Source organism: Liolophura sinensis, chromosome 1, assembly GCF_032854445.1.
Source record: "Liolophura sinensis isolate JHLJ2023 chromosome 1, CUHK_Ljap_v2, whole genome shotgun sequence".
Classification (NCBI taxonomy): domain Eukaryota; kingdom Metazoa; phylum Mollusca; class Polyplacophora; order Chitonida; family Chitonidae; genus Liolophura; species Liolophura sinensis.
Genome location: NC_088295.1, coordinates 87,483,876 through 87,509,447, shown reverse-complemented (window position 1 = coordinate 87,509,447; position 25,572 = coordinate 87,483,876). Strand labels below are relative to the sequence as shown.

The following is a 25,572-nucleotide window of genomic DNA, read 5'->3' as shown; positions in this document are numbered from 1 at the left end:
ATCAATGTGCGCCATGACACTTCCAGGTGCATTTGCCGATTTCTGTCATCTTTAATCTCATTGTTTCTCACCAGTTAAAGGTTTGTTCGTAGTCAGTTTGTGCTATTATTACGCGGTATCTCACCTGTTTTAATACGCATAGACTTATGTAAACCTCAAACTTGCAGCAAAGTTTATCTTTAAATGTTGTTGTTGTTAACTGGCTCTAAAACGGTTTCTGACAGATTGTAAGCTGGTATCGGACAAAAGCGGAATAGAATTCTCGCTTTAACTCTTTCTCCTGAGCAAGCAGTGTTCCGTTTAGTGGGCGTGTGCAATTCACTGGGAATCACTTTTACTTTAAGGTAAAGGTAGCCCTAGTTGGTTATTTCACACAAAATTAAACGAGTTCAGGTGAGAATATTTCACATTAAGTTAAACTTTGAGGTCTACTTTCAACATTTTCTGATATTTACGTCCCTCAACATTTAATTATTGAACTGCAAAATCCAATCAGTTCATTCCACAAAGCACATTGCGTAACGAACCAGGTCTTTAAATCTGCTCCAGATAAGCCCAATTGGCGTTTCAGGAGCGTCGCGAGTTGACGCAGATATCGGCGAGATGGGTGGGAGATCTGGTAAACTATCATGGATGAGAGACATTACTTTATGGTAGCTGCTAGATTGAATGCACATCCATCTGTCGACTCGATGGTGCCATTTGCTTGAGCTTCCGCTTGTCTCAGCGATATCTTTGTGAACTCGCGATTGTGCTTATTACGTTGCATCTATGACCATTAGCATGCCAGTGCGAAGCATTGACCCAGGAGCCTCTCATCAGTGTGGTCGCTGTGAGTTAAAGTGCATTGCATGCTGGTTTTCTTTCCGGCTGTATGTGGGAAAGTCTGTCAGTAATCAGCGGATGGTCATGGGTTTGCGATTATTAGCACACTACCAAATTTTGCCAGTTCTGAAATAAAGTTGAAGGTGTTTCCAACATTAGCCAGATAGTTGTAGGGAAAATGCAATTAATCTGATACTAAAGTGGTTGTTTTCCAGTAGAATAAGCCAAGTTAACTAGCAAACATACATGTACTGTGAAATCAGAACTGTTTTGCAGGCTGTGAGGCAACACATTCTCTCCATTTGTGTTTGACATGTGCAGTTGAATGGGCTCTTTGGGGTGGTGGGCTTCATGAAATACCCTACATGTAATTGGTGTGGGATAGCATGAGTAATCAGGGCTTTCACTTTGATTGCAGGTGAGTGTGGCAGGTGGTAACAGTTGGGGTTCATTCAGGTGACAGCTGTACAGTTGATACTAACCTAAAAGGGCTCAAGGTTTAGGGGTACAACACAGATACCTGTATATTGGTGGAGAGAGTCTCATGGGAACACATTTTGTAAAATTCTGATTTGTGTCATCTTAGTGGTAAGTACATGTCAAAACCAGCACAGATATGGATTATTAGAAGTATAAAGCGATGTGGGCTTGTGTAGTGCCATTTTCTCTCTGTAAAAGAACCTTGTGGTTGGCTGTCTTCTGCAATTTTTCCTTCATGTTTACATGTAGATAGGCCAGTTGTTTTTATGCACAGTAGATTAATTTGCATTCATATCTACACTTTCTGATTAAACTCTTGTAAATTTACATTGCTGGTATTGTGTGTTTATTTAATAATTTGATAGGTTTTTATGTCTTATTCAAAAGTCAAGGTGGTTTTAGGGATCATCAGTTTCTAGACATTCCAATGATCTAAATAGTACTTTCTTTCATTGTCTTTTCAGCACAGAAATATTAACCATTGGACTTTGAAGCAGTGTTTTATATACAGGCATATTATACCGTGTTGAGTTTGAGTGCTGAGCCATGGGGTCACTCTTCAGAAGTGAGGAGATGACATTATGTCAGCTTTTCCTCCAGTCAGAAGCTGCATATGCCTGTGTGTCAGAACTGGGGGAGCTTGGGCTTGTGCAATTCCGTGATGTAAGTATTCACACTGGTTGCTAAAACCTGTGATTTCCTGTTAGTTCTTTTAAACTGTGTTCGTTGAATGTAACCTGACCATGTTTTTCATATCCAGGAAGATCGATAGAGAAAGGATTTATTGTTGTTGATTTTTTTTTTTTTTTTGTTGTTGTTTTTGTTTTATATTATTAAGGGTTCCGTTAAATGCACACTTCGTGTACAAGTTGACATGATTTTGATCTGTCAAAAGGTCACGGGCAACATATCAAAATGTGGCACATCTCTGACATAATAAATAATTTCATTTGTCTTGTTCTTTTTCTCTCAGATACCTTATGCTGTGAAAGTACGTTTTTTTTTTTTTAATTTTAGCTAAATCCAGATGTAAATGCATTTCAAAGGAAATTTGTGAATGAAGTGAGAAGGTGTGATGAAATGGAGCGTAAACTTCGTAAGTAGAGTCTTAATGATAAGTAGAACTGTATAGGTTGATGTTGCCAGTGTTAGCTGCCTGTTAGTGGAAGGGTTGTGGAGATTTTAAGCTGGTGACACAGAGGCTTCATCATATTCACTAAGTCTCATCATTCCTTTGTGTGTGAAGTGAATGAAGAAAGTATGTCCTGGTTAGTTGAACTCATTGAATTCTTATAGAAAAGTGTTATCTTTTGTTTGATCAGTTGATTTTTTTTTAGGAATTGGTCATATCAATAAAAGTTGACATGCTGTTGCATGAGTGCTAAATGTAATTTAATACGGAGAGAATTAGTAATAAGTTTGATTGTGTGATTTGACTCATTGTATGCAAGTTTATATGGATGAATTACTTCAGGATTTTTGGAAAAAGAGATTCGTAAGGATGGAATCCCAATGCTGGACACTGGAGACAACCCTGATGCCCCTGCACCCAGAGAAATGATTGATTTAGAGGTGGGTACTATCTTAACATTGCTTCTTGTAGTCATGGTTCTCATATTTATACATTTGCATTATTTGCTGTATAGAGATGAAAAAAACAATGTATACCTGTAGATGCTACAGGTGTAATTGAGTTGAGGTGGGAAGTATTGATGAGGTGTGTGTGCTGTGCTTTACAACCTTCAGGCAACATTTGAGAAGTTGGAGAACGAGATGAAGGAGGTGAACTCAAATGCTGAAGCTTTGAAGCGTAATTTTCTGGAGCTGACCGAGCTGAAGCACATTTTGCGAAAAACCCAAGCATTTTTTGAGGAGGTAAGCGCATCTCTGAGCATGATGTATCATTATTATTCATAGTTTAACTGGAATACCCTCAGAATTTAAAAGCATAGCATGATTTTGTTCTTGGAAGAAACTCCCCATCTCCCCAAACCACATTTTTTTTTCATAAATATCCAGTTCGCAAACAGTTAACTTCAGTCAGATGAGGAATTAGTTTTGTTCATCTTTGGCATTTTAAGCGAGAATTTTTTTAATGAAAATGACAAACCCAAATTTTGAAGTTTATATTTACACAAATATGAAGCAGGAGTTCACTTATTTGTGTATTATAAACTGGCTTTTGAGCATTCAACACTTGGCTTTCAATATCAAGGTGTCAAAACAGCTTTCTGAGATCAATAGAACTCTCCGAATCAGGCAAAATGAGTAACTTAGTCATGGATAAAATGTAAGGTCAAATATTCATATAGTTCTGCTTCACATGGGTTGAGTACTGACTGCACTGATCAAAGAACTGCCTGCACACAGTCACTTCGTACGAAGCAAAGAGAAAGAAACCTTTTAGTCTTTATTTCACAGTCACTCTGACTTCCTGGCCCTGTTTACAGAGATTTACTATGTCAGACATGTGCATGACATGGTCCACCATTCATCATTTTGTCTGAGACACAAATGTTTTGTGCAATGGTGCAAAACTGCCAAACACTCAAATGTCCTGCAAGTCTTCAACTTTAAGGTGTTACATAGTTATTCATTCTTGCTTATAGGTGTGAAAATTTATTCTGAAAATTAATGAGTACTTTCCTGCTGTATTAGTGGTGATGTATTAATCCTGTATTCTGGAAATTAAGTTAATTCTATGATATGTTCTAATGTGAAGTAGTTGTGTGTAAACTATTGTTTATAGACACATCCATATGTATTCATTTTGTATAAATGATACTGATAATAATGTATGTGTGAGTTACCAGTTCCTTTCTGCAGTTCTAAATGATTGGTCTTGTTTTATTTTTCACCCACTGTTTATACACTAGTACTGGGGACTGATTTTATCTTGGGTTGGGAAAATCTGATGCTTCTTTAGTTGCTCTGCATGCATGTTCTCCCATGCTTGACTCTGCTTGCCTGTTCTTCTCTACTTTGTTTAACCCATCTTTATTCTTACTCTTCGTGTTCATGTTGTGGGTTTAGTAAAAGGTGATGGCTGTTCCAATCAGATATGTACACAGACTATAAAGGCAAAGAGTGGGAAAAACTTACTTAAAAATTTTCTTCTTGTTTATTCAACAGTTTACTCAATGTGGACATTAAATATTTGCAAGCTGATAACTTAAGCTAATATTGAACGTATAGGTACATGTACAGGAGTGGAAGATCACATGTATTGGCTGTCACATATCCCTCCTGTGCTGTCCAGGTGCATGTTTTTGGAACACCTGTGGATGTGGAAAACTTCATCTGTATCATCTACATGCAAATGTAACCTATACTTGTATCGCAGATTTCACCTTGAATCGTTTCCACATCTTTCTGTATGTCTTCGCATGTATTGTCTTGTCCCCCTGTCTTTTGTCTTGAAAGCTTAAAGGAGTGTGTATATGTACATGTAAGTTGATTGTTCTGATGTGGAAAACAGCTGTAAGAAAACACAGATCACCCCTGATGAGAATTGGTGTTCGAAATTGGGGTTGGAGTACAACAATGTAGAAATTCTTGAAGGTTTCCTTCGTTTTTCCTTGTTCAGGTGCTCATGTTTGTAAAAATGAAATAATTCCAATCTTTTTCAAGGAAATCGTAGAAATTTATTACACATTTCCAAAATTGCCAGTTACATGTACAATGAACATTATGTCTGGGAAAAACAGATGTTAATCTTAAAGCAGCTAGTCCTCTTTCAATGACTTATTTTACTGCAGTAGACTTCTGATGTGTGTTAAGTACATGTACAAGTAACATATATGCTTATCAATCCGCCCATTAGCCACACCACTTCCTGCTTACTACAATATGCGATAGTGATAGAAATTTTAAGCGCATGTATGCTTTATCTGTGACTACAGTGAAAGTATTTGAATGTACAAGTTTGTTGGAAAAACATTAGCCACACTTTATAACAGGGCTATATACCACATTATATATCACAGTTGAATTAATTTCCATCTGGAGAGAAATTTAGTAACTTTTACTGACTAAAAATGTTAAGGGGACTCACATTTATGACCCAGTAGTAGGTGGAATAAAACTTCATGATAATGTAACTATTGGTATATTGTATGTACATGGAAAAGGCATGTATTCCTGCTACTGCAGATGTCCTACATAAAGGTTTTCTGTATGAATTATGTGGGAAGATTTTTACAGTGTAAAGGAGATTGACGTGAAAGGAGCGTGTTGTGTGTAACATCAATCTTGTTTTCTGCTTGATAACATAGTATTATGGATGTAGATGTCGTGTTCACACAGCTCAGATTTTGTATTTGCTGAAGGGTGCAAAGCGCTGCACCTTGTTCTCATAGAAATGTACTTATGATAGAGATTTCATTGCCTGCTTTCTATGCCCAAATTTCTCTACATCTATGTCAGATAAGCCAGCTTTTTCTCTGGATTCTTTAACTTTGCACCACACTTGTCTGGTCTGACTTGATGTTGTGAGAGGAGATGCTTTGCTTTCACTTTTGAATCTCACCAGTGTCCTGTATTAAATTTTCTTTTTACATTTTCAGTTTTCACTGTCCTTGATGATGTTGTGATTTGTTTTATTTGTCTTATTTTATTCTTGTTTCCTTGAGGGAAGGGTTTTGTTTTAAACCGGGTCCATTATATTGATTCTACTAGGCTGAACTTCGTCATACTCAGGCCCTTCATGATCCCAGTTTGATAGATGAGAATGTAGGCTTACTCGGGGAAGAAGGGCTGCTAGCCGGGGGCCAGGCCATGCGACTAGGGTGAGAACCATCTCCTGTACCTCCACAGTACCAAGACACTACTTATCAAAGTATTGTACATACACCAACAGATTACATGAAAACCTGCATTGTACCCTGACATGACAGAAATATCTTGTGTTTGTACACGCTCAATACATACATTTGAGCTCAGATGTACATTGTCTATGCAAACGACTGTCACTGAGATTGACTTATCAGAGATACGCAATACCATACAAAAACTGTCAATGTACGTGTATGTATAACTGCACTTTGTACGAACACTGAGCATGTGACACTATAAAGGTGCTCCCTCAGTCTCATACATCTACTTGTGTACAGCAGCATGGAACAATCCGTCAGTTTCGGCAGTATGTCTTTTCTGTATTCACTCTCTCAGAGATGATACTGTCAGTGTACAACTTTTGCCGTGAAGGAAATAACATGTGCTTGTAACCTGGTATGTACAGAACTTCAGTTCTCCCCTTGGCACCCAAATTAATGACTGTTCAATCGTGGCAAAAGTAAAGTGTATATACATGCAGGACTAAATATTATCCGACATTACTTCAGATGAAATGTTGAGATTGTGGTGACTCAGAATGATGCTGTCAGGGCAACACTGGGAAGGTGGAGCGGGTGGTAGGGCTAAGGGGGTAGGCGCATTATCTCAGTGGTAGGGGTTGGACATGTCTCAGTGGGAGAGGTCATTGCACTTTTTGTACATGCATGTACTCTGATCTGAAAGCCCAAAGCTCTTCTAACCTTAGTGCCTAGTACAGTCAGAAACTTCACGAGCAACCTTAGAACCCTAAAACTGAGGTGTTCAGTTTTTTGATATTTTGTGATCCGCATTATTGTACATATGAATGATTTGTCTCCATTTGTTAGATCATCACTTCATCCATTGGGGATAAATTCATGTACACTGTCAATACCGTACTAAACTTAGTTTAAGTTGGAAGCCAAACTATTTTTGAAACAAAATAAGTGTGTGGTTAATGATATCCACAGCAATACACAAATGAGTGAAGCCTTCATTTAAAGAGAGTAACTCTGTCAAATTGTAGAGTTTCCTCTTCCAAGAAGCCCTCGTTAATTTCGTAGATGCTTTCATTCACAGTATGAATGGTATAATTAAGCTCCTGAGTAGTATAATGTTGCAGTACTGAAATATCATTACGTGCAGATTGCAGTAATCTTCACATATGGTTCACTAACATTTCCTGGACACTGGATTCTTGGGTTCTGATAACACCCTGGCCTTGTTGCCTGTTTAACCCCTTTCCTTATCTAAAAACATCTCAAAGGATAGAATTAATCCCACTAGTGTGCCATACACCCTACTCCATTTGACCCCCTCTTTGTTTTTTTGCTAAATTTCAGTTTATAACCCTAAATAACGGGGGATCTTTTGGTTATATAGTGATATGTTTGCATGATGCACATTTAGATTTACTTGTTTCTTTGTTGTACACGGCATGCATTGCAATTCCCCGGTACTGTGTAAGAAGCATGCATGTTGCAAAATGCGCATGTTTATGTTGTCACACAAGGGCCGGGTGGTGGTCACAAGGCAGAGGGGGTTGTTGCGAGGAAAAGCTTTATAGGCCGAATAGATAGTGAGATGTTGAAAAGTGGTAGGTGTTGATGTATGTAGTGAATAGAATGTGTTAGCTATGGTCTGTCTGACCTGGTAATCTACTGGTACTCCCATCAGACTGAACACGGGGAGGGAGATGACCCTATACACCTGCTGATCGACGCAGAGCGCCCAGACTCGCATCCAGGAGTTAGGTAGGCCCTGCCCTTACCCTCATCACAACTTTGTAACGCCACAACCTTTCCCTGCATACAAGCACATGTACTCTCATGGCCTTTGGGTTTATAATGACATGGAGAATCCTCTGATTGTACAGTTGAAAGCAGATGTTGTACAGTATGCATGTACAAATACAAGTACAGGTGTTTCTTCATAAATCTATAGCATGCACACTGGCTCATTACTTTCCTCAAATATGCACACACACACACATTGTACAGTCAACACCAGGTGTGGTCACCTCTAACAAATACACACACAACAATTACATGTTGAATTAAATGTAAGATTTTATGTTCATTGAATTGCAATGCACTATCATTATAGATTTGTGTATTACTAGCGTAAAATATGTTTAAATCTAGATTCCGCTGTTTTTTTTTCCCTGCTTTACGCTAGGATATTTTCCCAGTACCTAGTGAAGTTTGGTGGTTTCCTTTAGGCTCAACCTAATTTCCTCCACCCCTAAACCTCACCATTGTAAAGAGACAAACATACCTAAGCAAGTTGTAAAACACTGGTTTTAGCAACCAGATAAGAATTGGAACTTGTAATTTCATTGTGGCCCTGACCATGTTTTTGATTGAAAGGGAGAGTAAATGATTAAAAAAAGAGATGACAATATTGTTTTGTTATATTTAGGTCATCAAGGTTGCACCTCATACAGTGTACTTGCATAAACTGGGTGGATTTATGGTTTGTTTTCTTTTGAAATAAACAGTATGCTCTTGATCACAGCTTCATAACTGTAATGTAATTCCCATGTTTGTCCAGTTTTGTGGCGGGTGTGATTCTTAGGGAGAGAATCCCTGCATTTGAGAGGATGCTGTGGAGGGCTTGTCGCGGGAATGTCTTCCTGAAACAGGCCGAGACAGACATGCCCCTGGAGGACCCAGTCACGGTACGTGGATGTGTGGTGTACATCTCAATCCCCTGGCACGACCTCACTTGAGTGATACATTTACTATGGTTAAAGTAATTATATTCAGGTTGAATTGCCCCTTGAACAACTGTAGCATTCTTTACCATGTTCACAGGTGTTCAGACCTTTAGCAGGCTCTCATTTAATCTGAAATGTGAAAAAACAAGGCTGCAGTGTTTTGTGTTCATATGTAATGCTACTGTGCATTGTGCAAATTTCTCACAATTCTCATTTGTTGTCAAATGTTTGCATTTTGCAATATCTTGACTGTTACTCAGATACCAGTACTCATTATTATTATTTGCTTCTAGCTCTGCTTAAAATAGCAAAGATGCGATTTTAGAATATGAAAATGTGTTTGAGTTTTCATCTCTCCATTTTCAGGGAGACCAAGTCAACAAATCAGTGTTCATCATTTTCTTCCAAGGTGACCAGCTCAAGTCCCGGGTGAAGAAGATCTGCGAAGGGTAGGAATAAGCGCATAAAAATGATGATGAACACCTGTCAACAAGGACAGGAGTACATTGGGAAACTCCTAGGTCTCAGTTTCACAGATTTTTATTGAGGATGATGCTGTATCTAAAGTTAGTTGTCCCCTTTCTAACATTAAAGATATCTGCCGGACTGTGTATGATTACTGGTTACAAATTTTGGAGATATACCTGTAGTTCATACAAGGCAAATTTCTGCTTCTCCACATAAGTTTTGTTCAAAGTTTTAAAGCTGACATGTGAACATTAGTCTATCTGATGAGATACAGGTATCACTACGAAGCATGGTTTAGCCTGTCACACCTATTTTGAATCTTTTTAGGAAAAGAAATCTCTCCAGAAACCAGTAGTGATGGCATGATAAGTCTAGACTAACTATAGTCCAGTTTCTGGCATGCTTAACAAAGTTTTGTGTGATGACAGGTTCCGTGCCACTTTGTACCCGTGCCCAGAAACCCCTGCAGAGAGACGGGAAATGGCTTTAGGAGTCATGACCCGTATTGAGGATCTGAACACTGTAAGACATTACTATCGCATCTATTGTCATTAGAGGGTGAAATATGTTGATTTTTTCAGACTCATGGAGAGCAGTTAACAAACTGTCTTTTGCTTTTTCCACTGTTAAAGCAGTTTTTCCTTCTATTTAACCTTGAAGTAAATTTTTACTGGTCTGGCTGTAAAGTGAGCAGTGAATATTTTTATCATGTACATTTATTTTGGTCATAACAGATACAGTGTAGCATCACTATAAGAAAACCTCGCTGTAGCATTCAGTTGGATATAGCACGACCTAAATCTTGTCCTGCAAAAATCTGTGATGTACTTTGATGTGAGAAGGCTTACATTTTCGAATGACAACAGCCAAAACAACAAACAAACAAGGATTTTCACCAAGAAATATACGTAAATAGCACAACGTCATTTGCTTCATTTTTGACTGTTTTTTGGGACCTATGAGTTATTTCATTATTTTAGGGTTAAGATTTTGAATATTACGTCATTGTAAGCAAAAAGAAAAGGATTTTTCTCTGAATAATGGAATAGCGTGTAATCGGTTACATTTCCTTGCGAGAGAGTTTGATTTCAAATGCAAGTGTGATGTTGTTGTAGCAGCATTACTGCCGCATGTGTGTGGCTTCATCAACAACACAGAACACAGTTTTGCTCACTTTGACGGCATACCTCATAAAGGGGTCAGTGTTGGTGCACTTTCATTAAATGCTGATAACTGTAATCAGATTATAGAATGGCTATAAACCAAGTGAGAAACTACCGGGGAGCAAGGCTTACCGGCAAGTTGACATGCTGGGGTTGAGATAAACTTACGTAAACGTTTGAGAATGTCTTCTTTCCTCTTTGCTTTGTGTAATACATTGACTTGTCATGACAAACATTAGAATGGTGAACATTATGTTTTTTGTTTAGTAGCTATAAGAGGGTCTCATGATTGGGTTGACAGTAGTCTGCAGAGTGCCATTTTGAATCTGAGGCATTTTGTTCCAGGAGTTAATTGGGATACCAGCACACATGGACAAAGCGGATACCGGGTTTAAAAATAAAGTGGAGGAAACTACATTCATTGAATTTAGTTTGTGGAAGGGCTAAATATGCACCAAGTACAGATCATCTCACACCTGTACTTAACATCAGGATTGTGCAGAGGTGCTGGTGTTCCATATATGAAACCTTGTGTACCGTAGAATATTAGTTGAATATTTAAGTAACAAAAAACTCATGCATTTCTACTAAACTAACAATGAAAGAAGCGTATGACAAAACACATTTTCATCGATAAAACTTAGTTCAGTGTCAAAATCACGTAGGCCTATATACTGGATCCCAAGGTCATTTTGTTATAGGGCAAGGTAGCCTAAAACGCGCTTAAGAACCTCAAACACACTCAAGAAGCTGTCCCCAAACTCATGTGCTATAGCGAGGACAACAAGAAGGCCTGCAGCAACCTGCAAGTGTCGGCATCCAATAACCAGGAAAACAATGTGAAGCAAAATGTTAGGGATGGTATCTGAAAAAGTACTGCATTTATTGAGCTCAAATTGTGCCCACATGTAGAGCACAATAACACAAGCGGTATGTTCCTTCATTGATGTGCTATGTGTAAAATTAAATACTGTAAATCAACAAAATTCATGACTTAGTGCATTGTGTGTAAAATTCAATGTTTTACATGCATATAAGGCACAATGACAAAGGGGGATGTAACATTGATGATGCTCTGTGTGCATTTTAGTTACAGTAAATTACAAAATTGACTATTTTAGTAATTTTTGTATTGAAATAAAGTCTTAAGTTATGAAACTACAAATAAATGAAAATAGTTTTTCAGTGATTGTATACACTACTTTCTATCTTGGCAGTCTTACTCCAACAATTATTTTAAATTCTGACTTAAGTTCCTGTGCTGAGGGGTTTTCAGTTATACCATTATTAACCTGGATATAGAACTCTTCTTTATTTTAGGATTGGCAGTCCAATTCTGCACGTGCAGATGAAGTTCTTTTCAAAATGTTTACTGTATGATTCATTGACCACATTTTCTTTGCAAGTCATATCATGGTTGCTATAGTTATTTTAAAAGCTCATGTTTTCCTCAACAGGTACTAGGCCAGACACAGGACCATAGACACAGGGTCTTGGTGGCAGCAGCTAAAAACATCAAAGTTTGGTTCATAAAAGTGCGCAAGATAAAGGCTATCTACCACACGCTGAACATGTTCAACCTGGATGTGACACAGAAATGCCTGATAGCAGAGTGCTGGTGCCCTGTGGCTGACCTCGACCGTATACAGCAGGCTCTGCGCCGGGGAACTGTGAGTAGACAACAACAGTACCCATGTGCCCGCTCTACACAGCTGTGGCTGATTTGAAATGTCATTTCAGCTCTTATTTTTTAACCGTTGAGTTAAAAATTTTAAGTTTTATTTTATCTTTCCAACATGTATTTTTCCAAAGTTTTAACTTTTTGAGCCATAAATGGCATATCATATGTAATTTTCAAACTTTGTCTGAGGTCATTTGTCACCAGGTTGTGGTATTCATGTTTAAGCATTTGTTGTATTGTGACTCATATTGATATATTTCCTATTTTGAAAACAAACATACACGTAATTGTTATGTTTTGCCATGTTGGTTGACTAATCGTATTAATAGTTTAACAGTCTTTAACCTATCTAAATGATAGGTTTTTCATCTTAGCTTCATTTTCTCTGCTTTATTTTGCATATATGGTATGTGAGCTGTATCAGAGGTTGTATACAATACAAATATGAGTATTTAAGTATACATTCAAAAACTATGTGTTTATTTGGTGTTTTGATTGTGTTTATAGGAGAGAAGTGGAAGCAGTGTACCATCAATCCTCAACCGAATGGTGACCCGCGAGAAGCCCCCAACCTATCACAGAACTAACAAGTTCACACAAGTGTTCCAGACCATTGTGGACTCTTATGGGGTAGCCTCTTACAGAGAAGTCAACCCAGGTAATGCCCACATCACAGCTTTAATTAACATCCAGCTATCTTGCATTTAACATGGACTTACACTAAGCAGAGATCTTCAGAGTTTCTTTAATGTCAGTTTATTCTATTTTAATGTGTAAGAGAAGCTTATTGTGGTGTATAATGACGAACCCCATTTATTATTTTATCAAACAATGACAGGCTATATTTAACTGTACTTGTTTTTCAGCTCCATTCACCATTATTACCTTCCCATTCCTGTTCGGGGTCATGTTTGGGGATGCCGGCCACGGACTAATAATGGCCTTGTTTGCAGCATGGATGGTCCTCAAAGAAAAACAGTTGATGGCCAAGAAAATTGATGATGAGGTATAATTTGTGTGAATCATTCTGTAAAATTCATACAGAAGCTGTAAATAGGCTGTTTCAGTTCAGACCCTTATTCCTCGAAGCAGTGTTACATTAGGATGCTATATGTTGATTGTTGCTACAAAAGTTGATTGTGAAACATATCAGTGGATTATCAGTTGAGCAAATGACATATTCTAAGAAACTAAGTGATCTACTCTTTTGTCCAAAGTTGTTAAATGTGTGTAGCCATTATGATGCTAATTCATCCTGTATGTTATTGTTTTGTTTTACTTTTTCTTGTTCTCTTTACAGATTTGGAACACCTTCTTTGGGGGTCGATACATCATTCTTCTGATGGGATTCTTTTCTATTTATGCTGGCTTTATTTATAATGATGCCTTTGCTAAGTCCCTCAATATCTTTGGTTCCTCATGGACCCCACATTTCAGGTAAAGTATTGAAATTACTTCTTCATGCTAAAAGGAAAGCTGCAGGGTCATTGTTTAACCAAAAGTGTATTTAATTCGCTTACATATTTAGTAATATGTGCATTGGGATTAGTGATGCTCAACTGATACTAGTCACATAAATTCTGTTTGCAATGAAACTATATGCATGTTAGACAATTTTTTTCTTTTTTTTTCTTGTTGTACAGTGAAGGAGATTTCAACAGATTTGAAATCTTAATGATGGATCCAGCAAATGGGACGTTTTCTCAGTCACCATATGCATTTGGCCTGGACCCTGTAAGTATTCTCCCTACTGTCTGTCCTACATCATGGTTTATGTGTCTTCCCTTTGTCTGAATTGACATTACCTCTAGTGTCAGGTAGAGTGATGATCTTATGGGTATGCAGTTGTCCGTCAATATTTCATCTGTATTAAATAATTGTAAATGGTATTTCCACAAATACATTACATCAGTGTAGCTGCTATTTAAGTTTGAAGTTACAAAAATTGTACTTGAATGTACCTTAAAATTTTGAAATTCTTTGCCAGACTCAAAGTTCATATTTATACAATATATCATTGAAATTTTCTTCGTTAAAAATTGTCAGATTTCCAGTGATATACATATTGCTGTGACACATTTTGTGTCTTTGCTAGGTTTGGCAGCTATCCTATAACAAGATCACCTTCACCAACTCACTCAAGATGAAGCTGTCTGTCATTCTAGGGGTATCCCAGATGTTCTTTGGCATAAGCCTAAGTTTCTGGAATTACAGGTATGTTCTCGAACTGTTCATTCTTCTCTGGCCACATGAGGGAAGGTTTGCCTCTAACGTTTAGATGGTCATAGGTTTTCTGCTTACTTAGCCCAGTTTCCTCCCACCATAATGCCTCCCTTGTATAAGTGAAGTATTCTTGAGTAGTGCGTAAAAAATACCAATCAGATAAATCAGACTGTTCATTCTGGACTTGATTTCTCATTCATTTGCAGAAGAATAGGTGTGTTTGTACTCGAATGCACATGAAGAATGAAAATGTGTTTGTGTATGTGTGTGATTTTCAAAGTGTCATGTTGAATCAGTTGAATTTGATTTGTCAGCAATAAACTCCAATATTTTTAAACGTTATATTGTAACTTGTTTCTATTTTTTTTTTTTCAGATATTTTCAGCGAAAAATTGACATATTTTGCAAGTTCATTCCTGAGCTGATCTTCTTGTTCTGTATGTTTGGATACCTGATCATTCTGATTTTCTACAAGTGGGTTCACTTTGACGTAACAAGGGCGCATCAGGCTCCAAGTCTACTCATAGGTAATACACACTTTGTTCCCTTCTACTGGGTATTTCTCTCATCACAAAGGTGTCCAGTCTGAAATGTATTATGCGTACAAAGAAAGCAATGTACACATGTATATCTGTTCATACTAATCTAAAAAAAAAAGACTGCTCTGCAAAACCCATAAGTAAGAGCTTGCACCTCTCAGGTGAAACAAGAATTTTAGCCCAGGTGAGGTCATTTCTACATCTTCTGTGTTGATCATCTTCGCAAGGAATGTTGGGTGTCATCATGTGGCTTTTCAGTGAAGCACTATTTCACTGTAAATATCTTGGCATTGGGGCTTGTCTTCTTAAAGAACATACCATCATGATATGATCGAAATTGTGTTAAAATAAATGATAAAACCCAAACAAACAATCTGTTTTCTGTTTTCTAGGTCTCATAAACATGTTCATGTTCAAGGGACAAGAGTTCCCAGTCTTCACTGGTCAGGTAAGATGATTGCTGTTTTACCTTCATGGTTGTAGCTGAAATGCTCAACAACAATTTTTCACAGCAAACACTTTTTACCAGATAGATTTTGATAGCTGCTTTCTTGATTTATAATGGCCATCTATCAGTAATCTGACAACATACCTGCACATATCAAATAATGATGTTAAATTCTCAGAAAACATGTGATTGCTGTTGAACAGGAAGCTGTGAATACCTTTCTAGTACTCTTGGCCGTGGCCTGTGTTCCATGGATATTGGCTAGCAAACCCCTGGTCATCTATTACCAGCAGAGAAAGAAGCAGGTAAGGCCTTTAGGCAGAACATTCCATTTTCAAATTAGGTAAACTTAAAACAGTCCATCTTTAATATTTGCAAAAATATTTCTATTTGTGACCTTTAATGAGCTAGTCAGACCATGGTTGGGGAGATGTTTTTTTGTTTCTTTATTTCAAGCGTTTTACAAACTTTACCGTCCTATCTTCGGGTGTTTTATAGGGACTAGAATTATGTGTATTATTCATGGGGCTGTATCAGGCGTATGTTTCCTGTCCTGAAGAATTGGCCCATATTTGTGGATAATTCTGAGTCAGTTTTTGATTTAGTTCCTCCTGCAGTAAAAAAAATGACAATGTAATTAAGTTCTTTCTTCTTGTGTTACAAAGTCACAGGATGCAAGTAGTTGGCTAATGCAGAAATACTTTCTGTGGACTTGAAGTTGTGATTATAGCACTGTGTTCACTGACCATCCACTCATTTCAGGAAAGCACTAAAACTGCAGCCAATTTGTTTGAACAAGTAATGAAGTACATGTACCATCATGAAGGGTGTACAGTATTGGGAGAATTTCTTGTGGGTTATTCAGATATTTACGGGAGGATTGAACAGATTAATATTGTCACCATACTTTTGTTAGTTGTAATGATTCACTTAGACCTGTAGTAGTATTAACATTGGTTGAGTGCTGGCATGTGTTGTCAGTGGATGTAGTTCATATGTTGACATGGGAAAACCAAACAGTTGTTTTGATGAGACATTTAAAGTTACATTTTGAATGCCACATAAAACTGTAATGTTTATATTCACCTTCTCCAGATTTTGTAACATTATTCTGGTAATTGGTGTCTATTAACCGTAGTAACCAAGGCACGTACTCTTCATGGGGCCTTGTTGACAATAAGCATACAACACTTTTGTGGCCATTCAAGCACCATAACATTTTTTGAAGATCACTTGTCTTCCACCAATAACAGTACATCAACAGCTGTAAGCTTCGTCACAGAGCTGCCGAAGGTCAGTGGTGAACTGTGAGCACTCTGGTTTCCTCCTTCCATGAAACTGACCGCCATTGTATAAGTGGGAAAAAATTATTGAGCATGGTTTTTAAGCGACAATCAGATAAATAACTAAACATCAGTAACCAACATGTAGTTGAAGTGAACCTCAATTTTCAGAAGAATCAGGGTTCTCTCCCTTTCACTAATGGCCCGAGCCGTACTGAGGATACAGCTGAAGTGACTCACTTTGATGCAGCTACTCCAAAAGCTGCCCCTGAGCCTGCTGAAGAGGTGACGTTTGTAATGACTTTCATGTACATGTATATATTGGGTTACCGTGGGACTCCTCCAATCCTGTTGAGTGCATGAGTGCGAGCAAGGACTGCTGTGGTACTAACTATTGACCTTACTTCTGCACAGTGCTTGCCATGCCTCATTTTCTGTATTTTTTTTTTTTTTCTTTTTTTAAAATCTCCCTTTTTATCTTGGCTGCTTTGGCAGCACATGCATCCTAGCCTATCTATACAAAGTGGGGACCTGCTCAATCACGATCGAAGCCAGGCGATCCGGCTAGATTTAGAGGCTGATGAAAACAGTGTGGCGCCTGTTGATACAGACAAGGAACAGACAGACATTACAGAGGTGATTGCCCTGACCAACAGCTCTGCTTGCTATTGCACTCACCTTTATGGCAGTGTCAGTTTTCAGCCCTGTTCTGGTTTGTTTTGCTTCGATTGAAAGTTAATCCATGAAATATTGGATTTATAAAAGATGACATCACAGGCCAAAGTGGTTGAATATAACTTTAATATTAAAGACACTAGCTGTTTGAAAATAATTTCATAGATGGAATCTGTTATGTTTCTGTCAGAAATATTTACCCAAACATTTCTCATACAACATGTCTGTATGTAGACTACATACAAAAAAAAATGGCAAAAAATAAATATAAGACACTAGTGGTTTTGCTCTTTTTTTGTGATTAAAATGAAGGTTTTAAACTGATGTCACTTTAATGTTAAAGCTAGATTTTTTTCTTATTGTGAACAAGTACGTAGATAATGATCAGTTTCAGTGTCTAAAAATTTTGTGAAACGTCATTTGTTTAAAGAGTAGTCGTTCCCATAAGATATCTTCCCACCCATTTCCACATCTCCCTTACCTGTTATCTTCATTTTTATCTCCGTTCTCTGTCTATCAGCACATTCCCTGTGATATGAAGCATTTTTGGACCACTACAGAATACATGTGCCTATTCAAATTATAAAACGTATTTATATGTACATGTATTTTGCTGTACCCATATGATGCTTCATAGAACAGAGTGTGTATGGTGATGACATCTCTCTTACAAAGTCCTCTCTTTATGTTGTTGAAATTGCTTGAAATTTGATAAAAGTTGGTTTAAAGCCCATTAAGCTCATCATAGATATCTAATGAGGGTTTACCTAAAATATGCTGGAACAATTGAAGAATTAAGACTTGTAATTCCTATAAGACATGTTAGTGGATCTCTACATGATTGTATGACAGTCGCTCATTGGGTACATGTATTGTGGCTGGGCTAGTGCATGTGCTGCGGAATTGTAAAATGCCAAGATAACTGGGAGAGTTAATGTGAATCTATACACATACGTTTGGATACCTGTTAATAGGCGTATGAAGTATTGCCTGGTGCTATTGCATGATGACTTTCATTCAGTGTTCATAAATGTTTTTTCTATTAAACCTAGCTGGAATGTTAGCTCTAATAAGTAACCTCAGTCTTGCATGAGCAACCTTCATCTTACATATGTGAGTGTCTTCCCTGTGTTGGGACTGAATTGTTGTGGCAAGGTAAATAACCAGTGTTCTTCTTCTTGTTTGCTCGGTGGGGTTTTTGTGTGCTGCTGTTCTGGCCAATAATGAAATGAGTAGTTATTCATTAGCCATTTGTACACACCCACATCCCTTTGCCCAGTTCTCTATTGCTTTAGGTATCCACATTAAGCACCCGCATTCCCACCTTTTGCTCTTTGAATCTTCTTTTACATGTTCAATCTACTTGTTGCTACTGGAATTTCCTCTGTGACTAGGTGATGTGGCATAATACATCAACATATAACCAACTGTCAAACCTGCTATTTTTATTTCTTTGTTCGATTTAAGAAAGTCGCCTGTGCATGGTATTAAATGTTAATGGGTTCCCACCAGTCACATTGCCATGTTAGACAGAGTTGGTGTGGGTGGTGCTGAAGGAATGAGATTTCCCCATATCATTTTGAGTGTTCTTGTATGCGTTTCTACTCCTAGTTTATTAATAAGGCTATTACTGTAATATTAGTTTAAAGATTTCCAGATTTTTATTTGGCCCAAGATTTAGAACATAAATAATGGATACAAAGACTGTCCCAGACATACATGTATTTTTCTATAGCATATGAAAGGGAAATTATAACCGAATGAAATCATTTGAAATGGTGTTTGTAGAATTATGGGAACATTCCCCACTTAAAACTTTTACTCTTGCTTTTGTGATGACAATTTGTGGGAAGAATGGCAACATCATACTCATGTATTACCAGAGAATGGTAGTCAGTTTGTCTTGGACCCAAATCTAACATTAGTCATTTTGGCTTGGACCCGAGTCATCATTGCGCAGGGAATAGTACCCCAATGGCCTTTGAGGCAGATCTGTGCAACAGTTTTGGAAAAATCTTCAATCGTGACAAATTGTATTCTGTTATTGTTAATGTTTGTTGGTGTTTTTGTTTCAGGAAGTAAACTGGGGAGAGTTAATCATCCACCAGGCTATCCACACCATTGAGTTTTGCCTGGGCTGTATCTCTCACACAGCTTCCTATCTACGTCTCTGGGCCCTCAGCCTGGCACATGCTCGTAAGTTATCTCCCATTGTGGAGGAAGCCTTTAAACATGTAGTTTAAAAGATTGATTGTAAATGCCGAATAATGTACATGTTCCCAAGCAGGAGTTTTGGATTATGCATGTTCCCGGGTACATTGCTGTATATTTGTGTATGCCATATATTGTCTTGTGTCTCTTCCAGAGTTGTCAGAAGTGTTGTGGTCCATGGTGATGAAAATTGGCCTGAATGCTGATGGATACACTGGAGCCATTCTACTAGTGCCTGTGTTTGCATTCTGGGCCTGTCTGACAATTGCTGTCCTCCTCCTCATGGAAGGGTTGTCTGCCTTCCTTCATGCCCTCCGTCTCCACTGGTATGTTCATTTTACTCTCCACAAACAGCAGTGGAGATTTCAGTTACGCTGTGTAACACCTTGTTTGGATGTATTCATTCATGTGAAGTTACTTTTAATAATCATTTAATTGTGCTAAATATGGTGTATTTTGGGGGCTGTTTTAATCTTAAAATCTAACCCCTTATCCTTCTCATTGAAGAGCTGAAAATTCTTACTAAATATGGTTTTTGGTTGAATGCAGAACTAAGCAGCTGATGAACATTACAATTGTGTTTTTGCAGGGTTGAATTTCAGAGCAAATTTTACGAAGGTCAGGGGTACAAGTTTCTGCCATTTTCCTTTGAGCTGCTTCTGGAATCTCACCCCCAAGCTGAAGACTGAAGCCTGTCCTAGTCACTCGACTGAACTCATGGTACTTGTTTGTGATTACTCATTGGCCTGGTAAAACTGAAATTAGACATGTTAGAGTAACTTTACCAACTTCATCATGGGATCAGTGTATTCAGTGCATAGATTGTCACTGTTGATATGAGTGCATATGGCATGTATCTCAAAGCTGAGGGAGGCAGGAAACACTCTTATCAGGTCTGTACACTCCTTCAGTACGTGATCAGATTTCAATTAGATTTTTAATAAGGCTTACCAGTTATAATATAATATGCTTGTTTTCCTGGTAGTGTTAGCTTCTTATAAACAGTCTATACCACATGAAAATCTAATCAGAATGAAATACGTGATAGAAGTAATTAGGTGTATAGATTTCATTTTCTTTAAAAAACTGTGGCACACTCTAGAAATGCATGCACCAAAGTGGACAAAGTTAATCATACCTTGACGTAGTAAGAATTAGTTGACCAGATGCTGTTATGTTTTTGGTTTTTTTTGGTTTTTTGTTTTTTATGTATTTATAGTTTTGTATTTTTTTTTCTTTTTCGAAATTCCATTAAAAAAAAAGGGAAGTTACTTGTACATTTTGCGAAATTTGAATGAGGAAACCCCCCAAAACATGTATTATTGTAATTGGGAGAATTACTTCTAAAATGTGTAAAAATTGTGTTATGGTGTACAAGGGTTATGCCCAGAGTTATGAAGCCAGCATTGTACATCTTAGTATTCTCATAAGAAGGTAAGGATTATTCAGTGTTTGAGAAAGAGAAATGGGATATACAAATCTGACTGTATACTCCCAAGATTTATAATTGTAGAAAGGTTTAGGTGATTTGTTGATTTTAATCAAATTGTTTCATAATTTATAAACAGAAGTGCTTGTATGATACGTTCAGATTTTTTCACTCTAAAGAGATCTGGCCTATTTATTGTCTTTGTTTATCACTATTCTTGTTTGTCTGTTATGAAAGAACTTATCAAAAAATGTTACTCATTTATTTACAGAGCTAAAAATATGTATACTAAACAAAAACAGATTGAGTGTTCACAAAGCTGTTTCTTATATTTTTTGTTTCTTCAGACCTCAGCAGCAGAGTCTATATTTTGTTAAGATCAGTACATCTTGTTTTATCTGTGGTTTGGGGTTTTTATATTATTCATATCACAGTCCATTTAAAACACATTAGCTAATATTTGCTTTGTTATTTTAATATTGCTGGTGATTTTAAAACTTAAAACTGTCAATACTCTGTCCATTATTCTGACGTGTACTCAGCCCAGTTGTGATGTTTACCGCAGAGTGAAGGGGGTGAGGGCGGTTGGCTAACAATAAAACCAATCAAATCAAGTGGTGAATATGGCTATTCAAGACGCTTAGAATGAGATTTAAAACATGACTTGCAAAAATATCACCATATACTCATTAGGATCTGCTAATATTATTTAGAAAATAAACTTGATGCCTGCAAGATTTGTTCGTTGCGCTTTTTGTAATTACATATAGGTCTTTCAAGCCCTGTTCTGTAGACTTCACAGGCAATGTGAGTTTAATGCTGCATTGTGTAATAAATTATATACGGGTTTTTACATGCTGTGTGGAAAATTCTAAACATTTTAGCTTATTTGTGTGAGGGCTTTAGCCAGGATATGATTCAGAAATGTATGTTAATGATAGATTTGCTTGTGCCCTCTCTATTTGTCGTGTGTGTTGGCTGTGATCTAAAATAAAAAATTCTTCTACGCACTGCTATCATAAAGCATTTTGGCATCCATTGTGGTTGGTTTCAATTCATGGTTTTAGAGTCACTCTGTTAAATGTTACTTTTGTCATTTCAGTTTTCACATTCATATACGCCTTTTTTTTCATGAGGGAAAAGTTAAACACTTGGAAGAAGGATGGTACATCATGTACTATTCCCTTTAAGTTAAAGGTAGAGAAAGAAATAAATGCAGTTCAGACGAAGCTGTGCGAAAAGTTAGTTGTAAATGTGGTATTCAGTATTTTATTTTTTTTAGATTTAACTTTAAGGAGAAAGAAAGGGGCCGTGGTGGTTGGCACGCCAGCACGGCGCCATGACCCAGGAGCCTTTCACCCGGCTCATGGTGGCTTCCTCTCCGGCCGTACTTGGAAAGGTCTACCAGCAACCTGCAGATGGTCGTGGATTTCCCCAGGACTATGCTTAGTTTCCTCTCACCATAAGTATAAGTGAAATATTGTTGAGTACAGTGGAAAACACCAATCAAATAAATAAATTAAAGAGAAAGACATTTGAAAATTATGTTTATACTGTTACTACTCCCTGTAAATTAAAGGTGGAGAAAACATAAGTGCAGGTCAGATGAAAGTGTATGAAAAGTTAATTGTAAATTTAGTCTTCAATATATATTCTTTATTTATCTTTGGTCTTTCAAGCTAACAAATATGTTCAACCTGGATTTTGATCATATTTATGTTTGTAATATATTCAAATTCATATATGTTAAAATCAATGTTATACGGCTTCATTTCACTTTCTGTTACAAAACCTATAAACAGTTTTTGCCATTCAGTCACCTGGCCTACAGTTTAAGATATCTTAAGCAATCTTGGCGTTGTATCAGACATTCGTATACCAATCGCCATCCATAATGGACGTTCCTAGGCCCGGTTGTTCAAAAATGTGAAGACTTCGGACGTAATACCAGATTTAACTTTGAGCCAAGCCTTCAGGTTTGCACTTAGCACCAAGATTATGGCATAGGAGTATAGTAAATATGAACTACATCTGCTGATGTGTCATTTGCTCTCTGTACAGTTGGTTGCTGGGTTCTGTTAAAATCATAAATATGTAATATGGTATTCACTAATACACTGCTGAACAACCGGACACAGGTCAGTAATTGCAAAACCAATGACCAGACCAACGTTCAACACAAACTTCTGAACAGCTATAAGAAATTTAGTAAGTACATGTATTTAAAATCGTGCACCATGCTGCTTACGTTGTCTTTAAACAAAATATAACTCAGTTGCGCTTTGATTGAAACTTGTCCTGTTGGTTAACGAAAAAGTTTTGAAGGTTTTTATTGATTGATTGATCGATTGACTTATGTTGGTGTTTAGCGCCATGTAGTCCTGAGTTGTTAACACTAAAAAGTGTGAGAGAAAAAAGCGGTGGCTAGGTAACAATACTACACTCACGAAGCCTACCAAGATATTGTCCCTTTTGGAGATTATTTTGATGTGAGAATAATCCATTCTCTCCATATGGCCCTGTCAGAAGGAACATTGGTCTCACAGGAATCTTCCCCTCTCTCGATATGGCCCTGTCAGAAGGAACATTGGTCTCACAGGAATCTTCCCCGGGCTTTAACAGTTTTCCACCCACCATATTCCTGGCCGCCGTCGTGTAAGTGAAATATTCTTGAGTACGGCGTAAAACGCCAATCAAATCAAATATATAAAATCGACCCGGGGAAGAGGTGAAGTAAGAGAGAACTGACCTGGGAAGAACACACCGGCCAAGAGGCCCTGTAAGAGAGAACTGACGTGGGAACGATACGCCGACCAGGTGGCCCTGTAACAGAAAACTAACAATGAAACTGCTCATCGGCCAAGGGCCTGTAAGAGAGAACTGACCTAGGAACGATACATCGAAAGGTCTTGAAAGAGGGAATCAACAAGGAAACAATACATTGTCCATTAGGCCTTGTAAGAGAGATATGACCGTGGAACGATACATTCGCCAGGAGGTCCTCTAAGAGAAAACTGACCTGGGAATAATACACTGGCCAGGAGGCTCTTGTACGAGAGAACAGAAAGACTTGTACGAGAGAACTGACTTAAGAACGGTCTCTCGACCTTATGAAGGAGAATTGACCTAAGAACCGCCCATCGTGCAGGATTCTTTTTAAGAGAGAGCTGAGATACCAGGGCCCTGTTGTTCGAAAGTGTATTAGCTAATGCTAGTATTAAGTCATATTTTATATTTAAGATTTTAGTCAAATCCTGCCGCCAAAACAGTTGTCCAAAGTTAATTAGTTAATTAGTTTATATTTAATGTACTGTTACGCAATTATTTGGGCTTAAGTATAAAAACTAAAGACTTGCCTTAAAGTTAAATCTGTTATTAGGTCTTAAGACATTTTTGAACAACCGGATCCAGGATTATACCCCCCACCCACCCCAAATACTAGACATCTTCCTGTCGTCTGTTATTTCCCTCCAAAACGTGACGTCATCAGTTCGAAGGATACTTGCGTTTTGGATGTGACGCGCGTCGTGGTGATAGTCATGAGATTTCTTGAACTAGCTTTTTTGGGTTCTTGATTGAGAAATTTTATCTTGGATAAAATTTGTGTCTTTTGAGCTAAAATTTGCGCCCTGTGGACAGATTTTAACTTTTAGTAGAACTAAGCTTGTTGTGCAGGTAGATGTAAATGTATTACACTTTGCAAAGTAAAATTGAGAAATTGAGCTGACGTGTCTGGTTAATTTACCGCTTTGGTATTCCGTATATGTGAACCTCTGGCAGTTGAACATGGGTAAAAGACTTTTCGCATATTGGGCGAAATTACATAAACCTTTGGATAAAAAGACAGTTCTATGAATTCATTTTTATAGAAAGTACATGCGATATCAAAGTGTTAACAAATATGTTAAGGTTTAATATTTTACATAGGCTCTCTTAAATACCACTACAATGTCTGTTCGTTACATCTAATTTCCTCTTTTAGAAGAAAAAGTGAGACTTTCAAATCCCGTCTCGAAGAAATAAAATGACAAGCAAGGTATATACCATACCCCCAGCCCCACGCGCACCCAAAAAAAGATTTTATTTTTATTTTATTTATTTTGATTGGTGTTTTACGCCGTACTCAAGAATATTTCACTTATACGACGGCGGCCAGCATTATGGTAGGAGGAAACCGGGCAGAGCCCGGGGGAACCCACGACCATCCGCAGGTTGCTGGCAGACCTTCCCGTGTACCCCAGAAAAGATAAATTGCATTATGGCCGAGAAACACAGTGATCTTAATTAAAAAATACAAAGAGAGAAAATATTACAGCTGTCACATTGCACAGTGTGTTGCTTGTGGACGACTATACTATCCAGATGTTTGTCTTTTTCTCATCTCAATAAAGCATGATGTAAATATGAATTCATAAAATTAAGCATTTTTTACTGATGGAATACCCCATTTTCCAGCTTAATTAATTAAAAGTAATAGCTTACTTCAGCATTTCAGTGCGTTAAATGACAGTGTTTTTTAGATGAACATGGCTACGCTTTGCAACGGTGTGGCAAATACAATATGCCTAATCATGCAACTGACATTTACCTCATAAAATGTAAAGTTAATTAACATC

At 37.5% G+C, this 25,572-nt stretch overlaps 1 protein-coding gene across 5 annotated transcripts; it reads left to right on the top strand.

The window, feature by feature from the left end:
* On the top strand, window positions 1-20,269 carry LOC135461986 (V-type proton ATPase 116 kDa subunit a 1-like). 5 transcript variants are annotated; one of them, XM_064739308.1, is made up of 23 exons: window positions 1-80; window positions 1,244-1,413; window positions 1,770-1,968; window positions 2,323-2,401; window positions 2,780-2,877; window positions 3,052-3,180; window positions 7,795-7,871; window positions 8,671-8,797; window positions 9,203-9,285; window positions 9,733-9,826; window positions 11,925-12,137; window positions 12,656-12,806; window positions 13,015-13,154; window positions 13,449-13,585; window positions 13,792-13,882; window positions 14,244-14,362; window positions 14,747-14,898; window positions 15,303-15,358; window positions 15,562-15,663; window positions 17,137-17,277; window positions 19,392-19,512; window positions 19,682-19,853; window positions 20,117-20,269. In XM_064739308.1, the coding sequence occupies exons 3-23, from the start codon at window positions 1,852-1,854 to the stop codon at window positions 20,214-20,216; spliced, it is 2,499 nt and encodes an 832-aa protein (XP_064595378.1). In that variant the 5' UTR covers window positions 1-80; window positions 1,244-1,413; window positions 1,770-1,851; the 3' UTR covers window positions 20,217-20,269. The 5 variants fall into 5 exon arrangements, with proteins under 5 accessions (XP_064595378.1, XP_064595376.1, XP_064595379.1 ...); XM_064739306.1 differs by lacking the exon at window positions 7,795-7,871 and adding an exon at window positions 6,004-6,092; XM_064739309.1 differs by lacking the exons at window positions 7,795-7,871; window positions 17,137-17,277 and adding exons at window positions 6,004-6,092; window positions 16,813-16,926.
* Window positions 20,270-25,572: the final 5,303 nt, after the last annotated feature.